The sequence below is a fragment of the Bufo gargarizans genome, chromosome 5 (assembly GCF_014858855.1).
Source record: "Bufo gargarizans isolate SCDJY-AF-19 chromosome 5, ASM1485885v1, whole genome shotgun sequence".
NCBI classification, from domain to species: Eukaryota; Metazoa; Chordata; class Amphibia; order Anura; family Bufonidae; genus Bufo; species Bufo gargarizans.
In genome coordinates, this window is record NC_058084.1 from 125,825,588 (window position 1) to 125,839,457 (window position 13,870).

Here is a 13,870-nt window from a genome sequence, read left to right on the forward strand (position 1 = left end):
AGATCCCCCATAACAGTGTCATCCATAGATCCCCCATAACAATGTCATCCACAGATCCCCCATAACAGTGTGTCATCCACAGATCCCCCATAACAGTGTCATCCACAGATCCCCCATAACAGTGTGTCATCCACAGATCCCCCATAACAATGTCATCCACAGATCCCCCATAACAATGTCATCCACAGATCCCCCATAACAGTGTGTCATCCACAGATCCCCATAACAGTGTCATCCACAGATCCCCCATAACAGTGTGTCATCCACAGATCCCCCATAACAATGTCATCCACAGATCCCCCATAACAGTGTCATCCATAGATCCCCCATAACAATGTCATCCACAGATCCCCCATAACAGTGTGTCATCCACAGATCCCCCATAACAGTGTCATCCACAGATCCCTGATAACAGTGTGTCATCCACAGATCCCCCATAACCGTGTCATCCACAGATCCCCCATAACAGTGCGTCATCCACAGATCCCCCATAGCAGTGTCAAACACAATTTGTTTTAATATGACCTTTAAACATTTTTTTTTCAAGTAAAATCATATAAACCCCTTTTTTTTGTCATTTTGGTGTTTTTCCCCGATTAATCGATGAAATTATCAACAACTAATCGATTATTCAAATAATCGTTAGCTACAGCCCTACAGAAATGTATTGGGAACACTACACATTCTATTCCAAATCAAAACATGAAGAAAAATATATCAAATTTGTGTTGTTCCTCTAAAAAAATTGAAGAAAAGTGAAATTAGCAGTGTTTGTATTCTTCTTTACAAACTCAAACATTCACTGTATAAACAGAATTTTTTTTGAAGATTTTGCTTTCCTTTGAATCACTTTACTACTATTTAGTTGTATAACCGCTGTTTCTGAGAACTGCTGCACAACTGTGTTTCATGGAGTCAACCAACTTCTGGCACCTGTGATCAGGTATTCCAGCCCAGGATGATTGGACTACATTCCACAGTTCTTCTCTATTTCTTGGTTTTGCCTCAGAAACTGCTTTTTTGATGTCCCCCCACAAGTTTCAATTGGATTAAGATCCGGGGATTGGGCTGGCCACTCCATAACGTCAATCTTGTTGGTCTGGAACCAAGATGTTGCAGGTTTGCTGGTGTGTTTGGGGTCGTTGTCTTGTTGGAACACCCATTTCAAGGGCATTTCCTCTTCAGCATAAGGCAGCATGACCTCTTCAAGTATTCTGATGTATTCAAACTGATCCATGATCCCTGGTATGTGATAAATAGGCCCAACACAGTAGTATGAAAAACATCCCCATATCATGATGCTTGCGCCAACATGCTTCACAGTGTACTGTGGCTTGAATTCAGTGTTTGGGGGTCGTCTGGCAAACTGTCTCCGGCCACTAGGCCCAAATAGAACAATCTTACTTTCATCAGTCCACAAAATGTCTCTTTAGGCCAGTCAATGTTCTCTTTGGCAAATTGTAACCCCTTCAGCACATGTATTTTTTTCAACAGTGGGACTTTTCGGGGGGGGGGGGGGGGGGGGGGGGGGGCCTTCTTGCAGATAGCTTGACTTCACATAGCCATCTTCTAATTATAACAGTACTCACAGGTAACGTTAGACCTTCTTTGATCTTCCTGGAGCTGATTGTTGCCATTTTGGCTATTCTATCCACTCGAATGGTAGTTTTTTGCTTTCTTCCATGTCTTTCAGGTTTTGGTTTCCATTTTAAAGCATTTGCGATCATTTTAGCTGAGCAGCCTATCATTTTCTGCATTCCTATATAAGTTTTCCCCTCTCAAATCAACTTTTTAATCAATGTACGCTGTTCTTCTGAACAATGTCTGGAATGACCCATATTCCTCAGAATTTCAGAGAAAAAATGCACTGTAACCAGAATGTACATTTGCTGCCTTCCTTCCTTAAATAAGGGCAATAATTGCCACCTGTTTTTCAAAGAATGAATGACCTCACTCATTGAAATCCACACTGCTATTATTTTGAACATGCCCCTTTCAGTAAGTGATTGAATTACAGAGAATCAGCAGCATGCAGGTCATGACTGTTGGGTTTCTATTTCTCTACTACACCTGCTAGTATATTATTTGCCATGCAGAAATATCATTTCTACCAAAAACAGTGATTGATCAGGTGAGTGATGTCTGACTGCTATTATTTTGAACACAACTGTAACTGACCAGAACATGTCTGGTGACGTGGGGTGCACAGCTCCTTCAAAGGGGTTGTGCGCTAATTTCCAGACCACTCAGACTGGCGGGACCCCTGTTGGTGATCATACTTACCTAATCTTCGGTGCTGTCCCGTTCACTCCCCGACCTCTGCTGCCTGTCTCAAGTCCCTCCATGTAAACTTCCTGTTTGACGCCACTGCAGCCAATCACCGGCCGCTGCTCCTCTTGCGCCATTTTAAATGGTCGCATGACGCAGGGGAGATCACTGCTGTGGCTGCAGCGGCGTCAAACCAGAAATTTACATGGAACTACCCGATACAGGCAGTGGCAGCCAGGGAGCGAACAAACCCGGACCAGATCAGTAACGCGGGTCCCGCCAGTCGGAGAATTAGTGCACAACCCCTTTAATAATTTTCTCTCCCTTTATGATCCACTCCTAACGTCCCGGCCATATCCTACCACCACCTGTACATGTAATGTTTCCTCACTTCAGGTGAACACACGCTCAGAATTCAATGCCTTGAGGTAATTTTTTTGTTAGTTTTAAAAAAAAATGACTAAAAATTCGCCACAAAGACAAGGGCCTTATACATGTAATGACTTTTCTGTCCCAGAAGCAGCCGTGTCAGCGCTCATAGTCGTCAGCCTGCCCTATGGGATGAATAATGGAGGTGCTCTGCGGGGAGGACTCAGGAATGCGGCCTCCTCCCGTGTCTCCTCCTGACTCAGGTAAAGCCGGTGACACAAGGCGGAGGACTTTGCCCTCCCCAGGTGCACGATATGACTCGCTTCTCAGTCACAAGAGGGAGTCAATAAAATAAAATAAAAGTTTATTTATGAAACTGGAGCGAGGCCCCGCCCATCTGGGAGGTCACACCTCTATGGCTTCCAGCAGGGAGGGGACACAGGTGCACAGAGTGTCCAGGGCAGACAGGGAGGCAGGAGGCTGAGTGCGCTGGAGGAGCCGCCTGGTAAAGCCACACTCACTGGAAGACGTCTTCACTGCTTGCAGCGCCCCGGGCCCTTCGCTGCCGCGTCTTCTCCAGTAGGAGCTGATTAACCCCTTGCCCGACCATGGGCTCCACAGCATCGTGTAGAGGATTGTTTATTACGGGCTGCTTCCTGGCTCTGCTCCTGGTGAGTGCTTCCCCTTTAAGTGACCGGGCTCCTTTATTACTCCTCCTGTCAGTGGACGTAGCCAGGGATTCTAGAAGAGTTTGTGTCTCTGATGCTTGGACCTTGTGTAGATCGCCTCTCCTCCTACAGAAAACTTCTGGAAGTGCGACCTAGTGGCTGACCCGTGGGGATAGCTGCGGTATGGCGGGATCCTTCCCGATCTACCACCTCTTCTGGGGTGTGAGCCATTACTGTGGTCTGTCCTTAACATTATTTCTAGGAGTAAGAATGGTGTAGCAGAGCTGGGCTTGTCACCTGGCTAAAGGTCAGATTCAGCTCTGCTACATCTGTAACTGAGACTCATTCAGTTTCCTGTACGTTTTATGACAATTCCTCAGAAAGAAGGATTCTTCTTCATGTCGCCCCACGCCCGGCTATGCTAAATAATTCCACATGTAACACGTATTATGTACAGTTTTAAATATTATGAATTATATTATTACATATTTTAAATGACACAGATTAATATACATATTATAAATATACAGATTCTTATGAATGACACCCTTTATTACATATTATAAATATACATATGGATTACATACTATAAATGAATACATAGGAGTTACATACAGCATTGCGTGTTCTTATGAATTATAATAGCATGAAGGGTTTGACAATTGACAGCCGGCCTCCCATGTTCTGCTGACAACCAGGCTAAACAGAGACCCAATCCCGGTGTTATAGCAGAGCTGGATGTGTGATTTATCCCCTGTATGTGTCTGTATTACAAGTGCCTTAAAATACAGTAAGACACATGTCAGTGGTTGGTCAGTGTTTGATCAGTGATTCTGAGCCTGCCACAGAGATAAGTTATACCGGAAAGATTTGCATCCGTTCTGTATTTTGACCCTGCACTTGGTTTTGGGTCACAGTCGCTGATGGAAATCACTGATCAAACACTGACGTATGAAAACGGCCTAAGTCCCAAGTAAAACCACAGATATTGACAAACCCGGCACTGCTACATCTGAACGTTCCCCGTGGATTTGTGAAAGCTTGTACAGGGTTTAGTATTGTGACTTCCCGTCTGAGTATGTGTCATGTTTGCTTCTTGTATTCTAGGCAGAGAGTTAATGTGTGCCAGGGCTTAACCCTATGTTTGCCGACTGGCTGAGGTTAAGACATCCGTTACTGCTGGGAAGGAGTACGGTTACTATGTGCTTCTCTAAAATCCTTAGTGTGCGGTTTTAGTTATTTTTTAATATATCTTACTACTTTGATATAACAGTAATAGAAGGTCACGTATCGCTAGTCTCAGTTGTCTGGCCGGTTGTAGGTGAAGGGTTCTCCGTTTTTTTGCAGATAGTGAGGGTTGTAATGACAAGGCATTGAATAATGGCTTCCTGGCGACACTGGTTCTAGTGCAAAAAGTGGAGGAGACCCAATATACACCCGTTTCTGTGCTTCATGTTCCAGTCATCTTCTTGATACATGAGCTTCATTATGTATGTCTTGTAGAAGGGTTCCTCAGGGACCACCCTGCTGGCCATGTTTTCAGGACTTCCTTAGTATTGAGCAGGTGATATAATTAGTGTCAGTGCATCAGGACTTACCTCAGGTATTCATTCTGCGGGATATTCTCAAATCAAAGACCGGTAGGTGGGTCCCGAGGACCGGTGGTGAGGAATACTGTCTTAGGCCTCACTCACACGTCAGTGATTGGGAGCCAAAACCAGGAGTGGAGCCTCCACAGACATAAGGTGTAAGGGAATGATCTAAATCTGTTCCGTGTTTAGAACCGCACCTGCTTTTGGCTCAAAATCACTGATGGAACTCGCTGACCAAACACTGATGTCTGAATGAGGCTTTATAGGACATGTTTCACGCCTCAAGAGCCTCAGCTAGGACTTGTTACTAAGGCCTCTTGCACACGACCGTATGGCTTTTTCCGCAAAAAATACGGATGATGTCCGTGTGCATTCCGTCTTTTGCGGAACAAAACAGCTGGCCCCTGAGAACAGTACTGTCCTGGTCTGTTATGCGGACAATAATAGGACATGTTCTATCTTTGAACGGAAATATGGAAATGGAAGGCATACGGAGTACCTTCTGTTTTTGGGGGGGATTCATTGAAATGAATGGTTCTGTATACGGAAGACAAAAAACGTTTGTGTGCATGAGCCCTAATGCCTGCTGGAGATATAGTAAAGACCTTAAGGGTAGGTTCACATGGAGATTTTTGGAGCTGGTTTGAGGCAGGCTTTCCTTCAGGTTTTTCAGGCAAAGCCAGTAGTGGATCCAGCCGGAAGGAGAAGTAAAAGCCCTTCCTCTATATTTCCAGTTCATTTGGAATCTTCTTCTGGTTTTGGCTGAAAAGACCTGAAGGGAAACCTACCTCAAAACCTCCTCCAGAAATTCCGTGTGACCTTACTGTGAGTTGGTTTCCACTGAGGTTTTATTTTTTTTTATTTATTTTTTTAACCGAAGTTTTGATACAGATTTTCCTGAAGGTTTTCAGCCAAAGCCAAAAATGAATCCTGCAGGAATAACAAGTAGAGGTCCTCCTTTTATATTTCTGATTCCTTTTCCATCCACTTCAGGCTTTGGCTTAAAAACCTGAAGAAAATTCTGCCTGAAAACCTCGTAAAGACTCAGTGAGAACCTACACCAAGCCCCTGCCATGTTCCTTTTGCTAAAGTTCTAGGTTCTGCGTTTCTTGATCTTCCTTGTAGAGCTATACATACTGTGGTAGAAGAAGACACTACAGATGACAAGAGACTTTGATCAAGAGTTATCTGATTTTTGTAAGGATGTCACCCTTCATTTTATATGTAACTAGTCATGGTATGTTGTGTATCGGTGTACATCTGAGGATCAGCTAAATATACATACATACGTGGGCCTGCATTGTTGAATTTGGTGCGAGCATTACGTGGGCCTGCATTGTTGAATTTTTGGTGCAAGCTTTACGTGGGCCTGCATTGTTGAATTTGGTGCGAGCTTTACGTGGGCCTGCATTGTTGAATTTTTGGTGCGAGCTTTACGTGGGCCTGCATTGTTGAATTTTTGGTGCGAGCTTTACGTGGGCCTGCATTGTTGAATTTTTGGTGCGAGCTTTACGTGGGCCTGCATTGTTGAATTTTTGGTGCGAGCTTTACGTGGGCCTGCATTGTTGATATTGGTGCGAGCTTTACGTGGGCCTGCATCGTTGATATTGGTGCGAGCTTTACGTGGGCCTGCATCGTTGATATTGGTGCAAGCTTTACGTGGGCCTGCATCGTTGATATTGGTGCAAGCTTTACGTGGGCCTGCATCGTTGATATTGGTGCGAGCTTTACGTGGGCCTGCATCGTTGATATTGGTGCGAGCTTTACGTGGGCCTGCATCGTTGATATTGGTGCGAGCTTTACGTGGGCCTGCATCGTTGATATTGGTGCGAGCTTTACGTGGGCCTGCATCGTTGATATTGGTGCGAGCTTTACGTGGGCCTGCATCGTTGATATTGGTGCGAGCTTTACGTGGGCCTGCATCGTTGATATTGGTGCGAGCTTTACGTGGGCCTGCATCGTTGATATTGGTGCGAGCTTTACGTGGGCCTGCATCGTTGATATTGGTGCGAGCTTTACGTGGGCCTGCATCGTTGATATTGGTGCGAGCTTTACGTGGGCCTGCATCGTTGATATTGGTGCGAGCTTTACGTGGGCCTGCATTGTTGATATTGGTGCGAGCTTTACGTGGGCCTGCATTGTTGATATTGGTGCGAGCTTTACGTGGGCCTGCATTGTTGATATTGGTGCATCTTTGCATTTGTCTGAAGACGTTACTCCAGGTTTTCTCTACCCCCTGCTCCCCCTGCTGGTGCTGGAGTGAACTTGCAACTTTCTAATTTCTTAAATCTGACCTACGCTTTTTTAATGTTATTAGTACTGGAGTGAGTAGTGTAATATTTGCACGAAGAAGCTCAAAAAGTTGCAAAAGCCAAAATTCATCTCAAGGGTCATGTAGCAGTGTCAATTCTTTGAATCGGATCATAGAGCTAGAAGGTCTGACAGCTATGGCTTGTTCTGCTCAGTAGAGATAAAACAATATGGAGGTAAGGCGCCTTCCTTTGTACTGAACAGCCGAGCGGCAATCTTGTATTTTAATGCTGCAATGGTCATCCAGCTTTCATGGTTATTAAGGAGGATCAAATACTCTTGTATATTAGGGAGTTTCCTGCACAGCAGTTGCCTAATATACTTCTATTACCTTTTGTTGCTTCCTGAAAGAGGGGGATGATGGGGGAGTCTCATTCTCTGCTGTTCTGTAGGCACCTGTTAAACACAGTTTGAGGCTTCAATTACAATTTTTTGTGGGTTAAAAAAAAATAAAAATGCCATGAATTTTTATGCGTTTTTATTTAGATAGATTTTTTGCAGACTAGGAGAAGCTTGTGGGGAAGCACGCCATACCCAGAGCATCTTGTGTTAAAAAGACAAAAACACTCGATAAATGCAAAAATAAGAAAAAAAAGAAAAATGTCACAAACACAAAAAGCCTTGTTTGTAGTGGGTTTATTATTTCCCCATTGGCTTTCTGCAAACTTTTGGTAAGAAACAATGTAATATTTTCATCAAAAACTTAACTCAGAGGGGAATTGGTTTCAGTGATAAAAGGCCCCCATTAGTGTTCTGTCGCCTGAACCCACTGAACGCCAAGATTTGCCAATTTTATGAAATGTTTTTTTTCCCCCCCCCGATCGTTTTGTTTGCATTCTTTCTCTGCCCTCCCCATAGAATACACATACATGTTCGGCTGGATGTGTATGGAGGAGTTTCTAGAGAGTTGTTGCCCAAACGATTAAGGCCTCATGCACACAACCGTTGTCGGTTGCAATATACGGGCACCGGCCATTTGTGCATCACATCAAGGATGCAAACCAATTCACTTCAATGGGTCTGCGATCCGGAAGGTGCGGACTGGAGGCACGGAACCCCACGGAAGCACTCTGAAGTACGTGTCTCTGCACAGCAAAAAAAAATAGTGCATGCACTACTTTTTTTGTGGTGCGGACCATCAGATGTGGATCGCAGACACCATTCAAGTGAATGGGTCCTGCACCCATATATGTTGGCCCTATGGTCGGTTCCCGTGTATTGCGGACCACAACTTGCGGTCCGCAGAACGGGCCTGGCCGGAACAAGTTCATGAGCATTAACCCTAAGGCCTATTTCACAAGGGCGTTGCAAGTGAGGGCCGCATGTGATGCAGGTGCGTTGAGGGAAAATCGAATTTCAGTCAGTTTTGACCACAATTGCGTTACGTTGTTCCCTTTTTTTTTTTTTTTTTTTTTTTTTTTTTTTTTTTCATTGCGAGTGAAATGTGGTTTGCACGTGCGTGAGAAAAAACGGAATGTGGTACCCAGACCCGGACTTCTTCACTGAAGTTCGGGTTTGGTGTTTTGTAGATTTTATTATTTTCCCTTATAACATGGAAAATAATAGCATTCTTAATACAGAATGCTCAGGATAATGTCAATTGACGGTTAAAAATAATAAAAACATAATTCACCTCATCCACTTGATCGCGCAGCCGGGATCCTCTATGTTCTTCTTGAAGGACCTGCAAAAGAACCTTCGCTGACATCATCATGCTTACCATGTGGTGAGCGCGGTGATGTCAGCGCAGGTCCTGCTGAATGAAGATAGAAGGACCTTCTATCTTCATTCAGCAGGACCTGCGCTGACGTCACCATGCTAACCATGATGACTTCAGCAAAGGTCCTTCAAGAAGGACTAAGGCTGAGTTCACACGAGCGTGACAGATTAGGTCCGGATGCGTTCAGGGTGCGTTCAGTTAAACTCGCACCATTTTGCAAGCAAGTTCAGTCAGTTTTGTCTGCAATTGCGTTTAGTTGTTCAGTTTTTTCCGCGCGGGTGCAATGCGTTTTGATGCGTTTTTCACGCGCGTGATAAAAAACTGAAGGTTTACAAACAACATCTCCTAGCAACCATCAGTGAAAAACGCATTGCATCCGCACTTGCTTGCAGATGCAATGCGTTTTTCACGCAGCCCCATTCACTTCTATGGGGCCAGGGCTGCGTGAAAACCGCAGAATATAGAACATGCTGCGATTTTAAAGCATTGCAGAAGTGATGCGTGAAAAAAAACGCTCATGTACACAGCCCCATTGAAATGAATGGGTCAGGATTCAGTGCGGGTGCAATACGTTCACCTACTGCATTGCACCCGCGCGGAAATCTCGCCCGTGTGAACGCAGCCTAAGAAGAGGATCCCGGCTGCGCAATCAAGTGGATGAGGTGAGATTTGTTTATTATTTTTTAACCCTCAATTGACATTATACTGAGCATTCTGTATTAAAGAATGCTTATTTTCCATTAAAACCATGCTATAATAGAAAATAATAAAGTAAATGGGATCCCGGGTCATACATCCCTCGTCTCCTTAGCAACCATGCGTGAAAATCATACCGCATCCACACTTGCTTGCGGATGCAATGCGATTTTCACGCAGCCCCATTTATTTCTATGGGGCCTGCGTTGCGTGAAAAACGCAGAATATAGAACATGCAGCGATTTTTCACACAACGCACAAGTGATGCGTTAAAAACATCGCTCATGTACACAGCCCCATTGAAATGAATGGGTCAGGATCAGTGCGGGTGCAATGCGTTCACCTCGCGCATTGCACCCGTGCGGAATACTCGTCCGTGTGAAAGGGGCCTAACTCCAGCAGCCAATTTAGGTGGCCATACACATTAGCCAGTTATTTCTATGGGAGTTTGGAGAAGAGCAGAGTAAGTATTCCTGCTGGGAGTTGTAGTTTCACAACAGCTGGAGTGCTGGAGGTAGCCTACCCCTGACCTAGACCCACCCACACATTTTAGTACATGTTGGCTATTTCAGTTGTTCAAACCGTCTACGTGTTCAATGACATTGGACAAACAATATTTTTGGATATATTTAAAGGGAACCTGTCACCGGGATTTTGTGTATAGAGCTACGGACATGGGTTCCTAGATGGCCGCTAGCACAGCCGCAATACCCAGTCCCCATAGCTCCGTGTGCTTTTATTGTGTAAAAAAAAAAACTATTTGATACATATGCAAATTAACCTGAGATGAGTCCTGTATGTGAGATGAGTCAGGGACAGGACTCCTCTCAGGTTAATTTGCATATGTATCAAATCGGTTTTTCTATACAATAAAAGCACACAGAGCTATGGGGACTGGGTATTGTGGCTGTACTAGCGGCCATCTAGAAGTCCATGTCCTCAGCACTATACACAAAATCCAGGTGACAGGTTTCCTTTAAAAGAACGTTTTCTCACCCAAAAATAGTTTATTGACCAGCATGGCCGACTCCTTTACAGATCATGATGGTTTTTTATTTGTGGGCTAAAACGATCCTTCGTTGTTAAATGTCACCAAACAGATGGTCATTTTCATTCAAATCATCAGTTTTTATCAACTTTACATTTTTGTGTATGGCCAACAGTTGCCCTCCATTGCCAATTTTCATAGACCTCAACGGAGACCAATTGAAAAATGTAGAAGACATGGAATGTGTTGGTACCTCATAAAGAATAATACTGGTTGTTCTTGATCTTGAAATATATTACACATTACTAATGTCTTTAATCGGATGCCTTTAAATAGAAGTTAAAGAACTAAAACTAGACCTGCTTTAGGTTCTCTGTGTTGAATAATGGTCACTAAGTGCGGAGGACCTCCATGCTGATTTAGAAGGCTCGTGGTGGCAGGGGTGTTTGTATTTGTTGTAGACCTGGTGCAGAATAGAAGGTGAGACCACAGAAGCCTTTTTCTCTTGTTTTATGAAAGTTTCTTAAGAAATAGATTGAGAAACGCTGAATGTTCTGAAGAACCTAGTGAGTTGTGTGCTCCTTTGTTCCATGAATAGGTAGTAAAGCGAGCTGTTCCTGTAAGACGGGGAAATGCTGATTTACTACTTCTAGTGATGCTTGGTCTCATGACCCCTAACATAGGTTAATGCAGGAATACAAGCACTCGGACACAGGAATGTGTGGGGGGTGGGCGCTTGGGAAAGCAGAATGGCGAGAAGATTAAATAGTTCCTGATAAAATTGCTTTATGGCTCTCCCCATTTCTTTTGGAAGAGTTTCAGATTTATAGGATATTCTAAATGACTTGAACAACAGTAGAAGGTTTAATATATTCTGATAAAGACAATGACGTAATACAAAATCCTTAGTGCCCCTGACATTTTATAGGGGACAGCATGAAACAGCACATTACTTGTATGTACGGATTATCCACAATGAATGCCTTCCTATAATCCGCTGATATTATATGTTGTATATTCGGTAAAAGCGTTGGGCAAGATCTGTGTAGTCACAAAAGACAAAGGCGGAAGCGAAACGGCTCTTTGAAAAAACAACAATGAAAACTTCTGATATGATCTTTAGGCCTCTTTCACACTACCGTTTTGCGGTCTGTTTTTTGCGCTCCGTATACGGAACCATTCATTTTAATGGTTCCGCAAAAAAAAAAAAACTGAATGTGTTCTGTATGCATTCCATTTCCGTTTTTCCGTTCCGTTGAAAGATAGAACATGTCCTATTATTACCCGCAAATTACGGTCCGTGGCTCCATTCAAGTCAATGGGTCTGCAAAAACGCATCCGTATGTCTTCCATTTCCGTTCCGTTTTTTCTAAACCATCTATTGAAAATGTTATGCCCAGCCCAATTTTTTTCTATGTAATTACTGTATATGCCATACGGAACAGCGGAACGGAAACGGAAACACAACGGAAGCAAAAAAAACTGAACAACGGATCCGTGAAAAACGGACCGCAAAACACTGAAATCGACATACTGTAGCGTGAAAGAGGCCTTATAGGCAAGTTTACCTTTTCAAACTGGTGGAAGTCATATGATACTTAGTAGTGCACAAAAAAAGTGCTAGCTAGGCAGAAAAAAGTACCGTAGGTGTGTTATTCTAGGCATATTATCATTATTTTTATTATGTGTTACTATTGTCATGACTTACACATTGTTTATCAGATTATTATTTTTATTTTAGCCATTGCTCGTCTTGGGAAAGCCATGCCACAAACTGAAGTTCACAGTACCACCTGTTATCCAATCAGGATCTGTAGTTGGCCAAGGTGAGTAGTTCTGTCCTTCAGTCTATTCCAATACATATAGTGATGGTCTACTGCTACCTCCCACGTGTGGTTTCATTTACAGAGGTATTCTTATCTCAGCCTTTCATAGCCAAGATGGAATAACCACAGTAAGCACTGGCTGAGGGTGGCCAAAGTTATGGAATCATCTGAGAGTCCAGCACCCAGTTGTTTCATTAAGGGTCCATTCACACGTCCGTAGTTCTGGATCTGCATCTGTTCCAGAATCCCGCAAAACAAATAGAGCATGTCCTATTCCTGTCCGCGAACAAGGCATTTCTATCATAATGCGTTAATGGAACCTTTCTCTTTTAGCAGTCAATGAATGCTACTCTGTTTCTGGTAACTTGAGACTTAGGGCTCGTTGTTTTTGCATGTCCATTCCATTATGGGCTCGTTGTTTTTGCGTGTCCATTCCATTATTTTGCGGCCCATATGTGGAACCAGTCACTTCAATGAGGGTCGCAAAAAATCTAAAATTACTCCAATGTGCATTCAGTGTCCGCATGGCCCTTCTGCAAAAACAAAATAGAACTAAAAAAAAAAAAAAAAAGGATAGAACTGTTCTATTAGGGTCCGGACGTTCCGTTCTGCGGAATGCATACGGCCGGTATCCATGTTTTGCGGATCTTTAATTTGTGGACCGCAAAACATCCAATGGTCGTGTGCATGGGCCGTTAGGGGAAAAGCGTAGTTTGCGTTGGTGCACTGTGTAGTGCATGTTCGCTGCTATTGGAAGTAATGAAAACGGCAGACTGCCAGCCAGGTGAGGCAGACTTATGGAAATTAATAAGTTGCTGCTACTTTAAAACCTTAAAGGGGCTATCTGGTCCCATAATTATTATTTTTTTATCTGAATGCAGTACCCCAAACATTGTGTATTCTGCCCCAAATACCTATTTTTCGTATTGGCAGTTTCCTTCCCCTGTTCTCTGCATCAGCTGCTCTGGACAGGATGTTTACATGCAGAACTTCCTGTTTTCCTCTGCTTCCTGCTGGGTTCACAAGCCCTGAGAAACATTACGCAGCAAAGTATCCTTGGTTTACAGTACTAAGCAAACCCAGCAGGAAGTTAAAGAAAACAGGAAGTTCTTCATGTAAAGATCCGTCCCAGACGCAGTGATGCTGGGAGCAGGTAAAGTGCCAACATCTAAAACGGGTATTTGTGTTAGACTTAAGCAGTGTTTGGAGCACTAAATGCAAATAAAAAAATTATGATCCTGGAGAACCCCTTTAATGAGTTGCTCTTTAATTTATGATTATGGGATGCAGCAAAAATACAGTGATGCATTTAGGGCGCCGGTACGCGGCGTGGTCTGGCCGCAGGATATGCATGTGGATGACTGCTTATCTCCGGGCTGCATCATACTTGCTATTTCAAGTAATATGTGGATCCTGCAGGCCCGGGCCACACC

The 13,870-nt window shown here is 43.7% G+C and overlaps 1 protein-coding gene across 1 annotated transcript in view; it reads left to right on the forward strand.

Annotated features, from left to right (window-relative positions):
* The first annotated feature begins 3,069 nt into the window (after positions 1-3,069).
* LOC122937721 (desmocollin-2-like) overlaps positions 3,070-13,870 on the forward strand; it is a 38,003-nt gene continuing 27,202 nt past the window's right edge. Inside the window, exons 1-2 of the mRNA XM_044292729.1 lie at positions 3,070-3,308; positions 12,353-12,437. Coding sequence (XP_044148664.1) covers positions 3,246-3,308; positions 12,353-12,437 — 148 coding nt within the window. The 5' untranslated portion in view covers positions 3,070-3,245. The remainder of the gene's footprint in view (positions 3,309-12,352; positions 12,438-13,870) is intronic.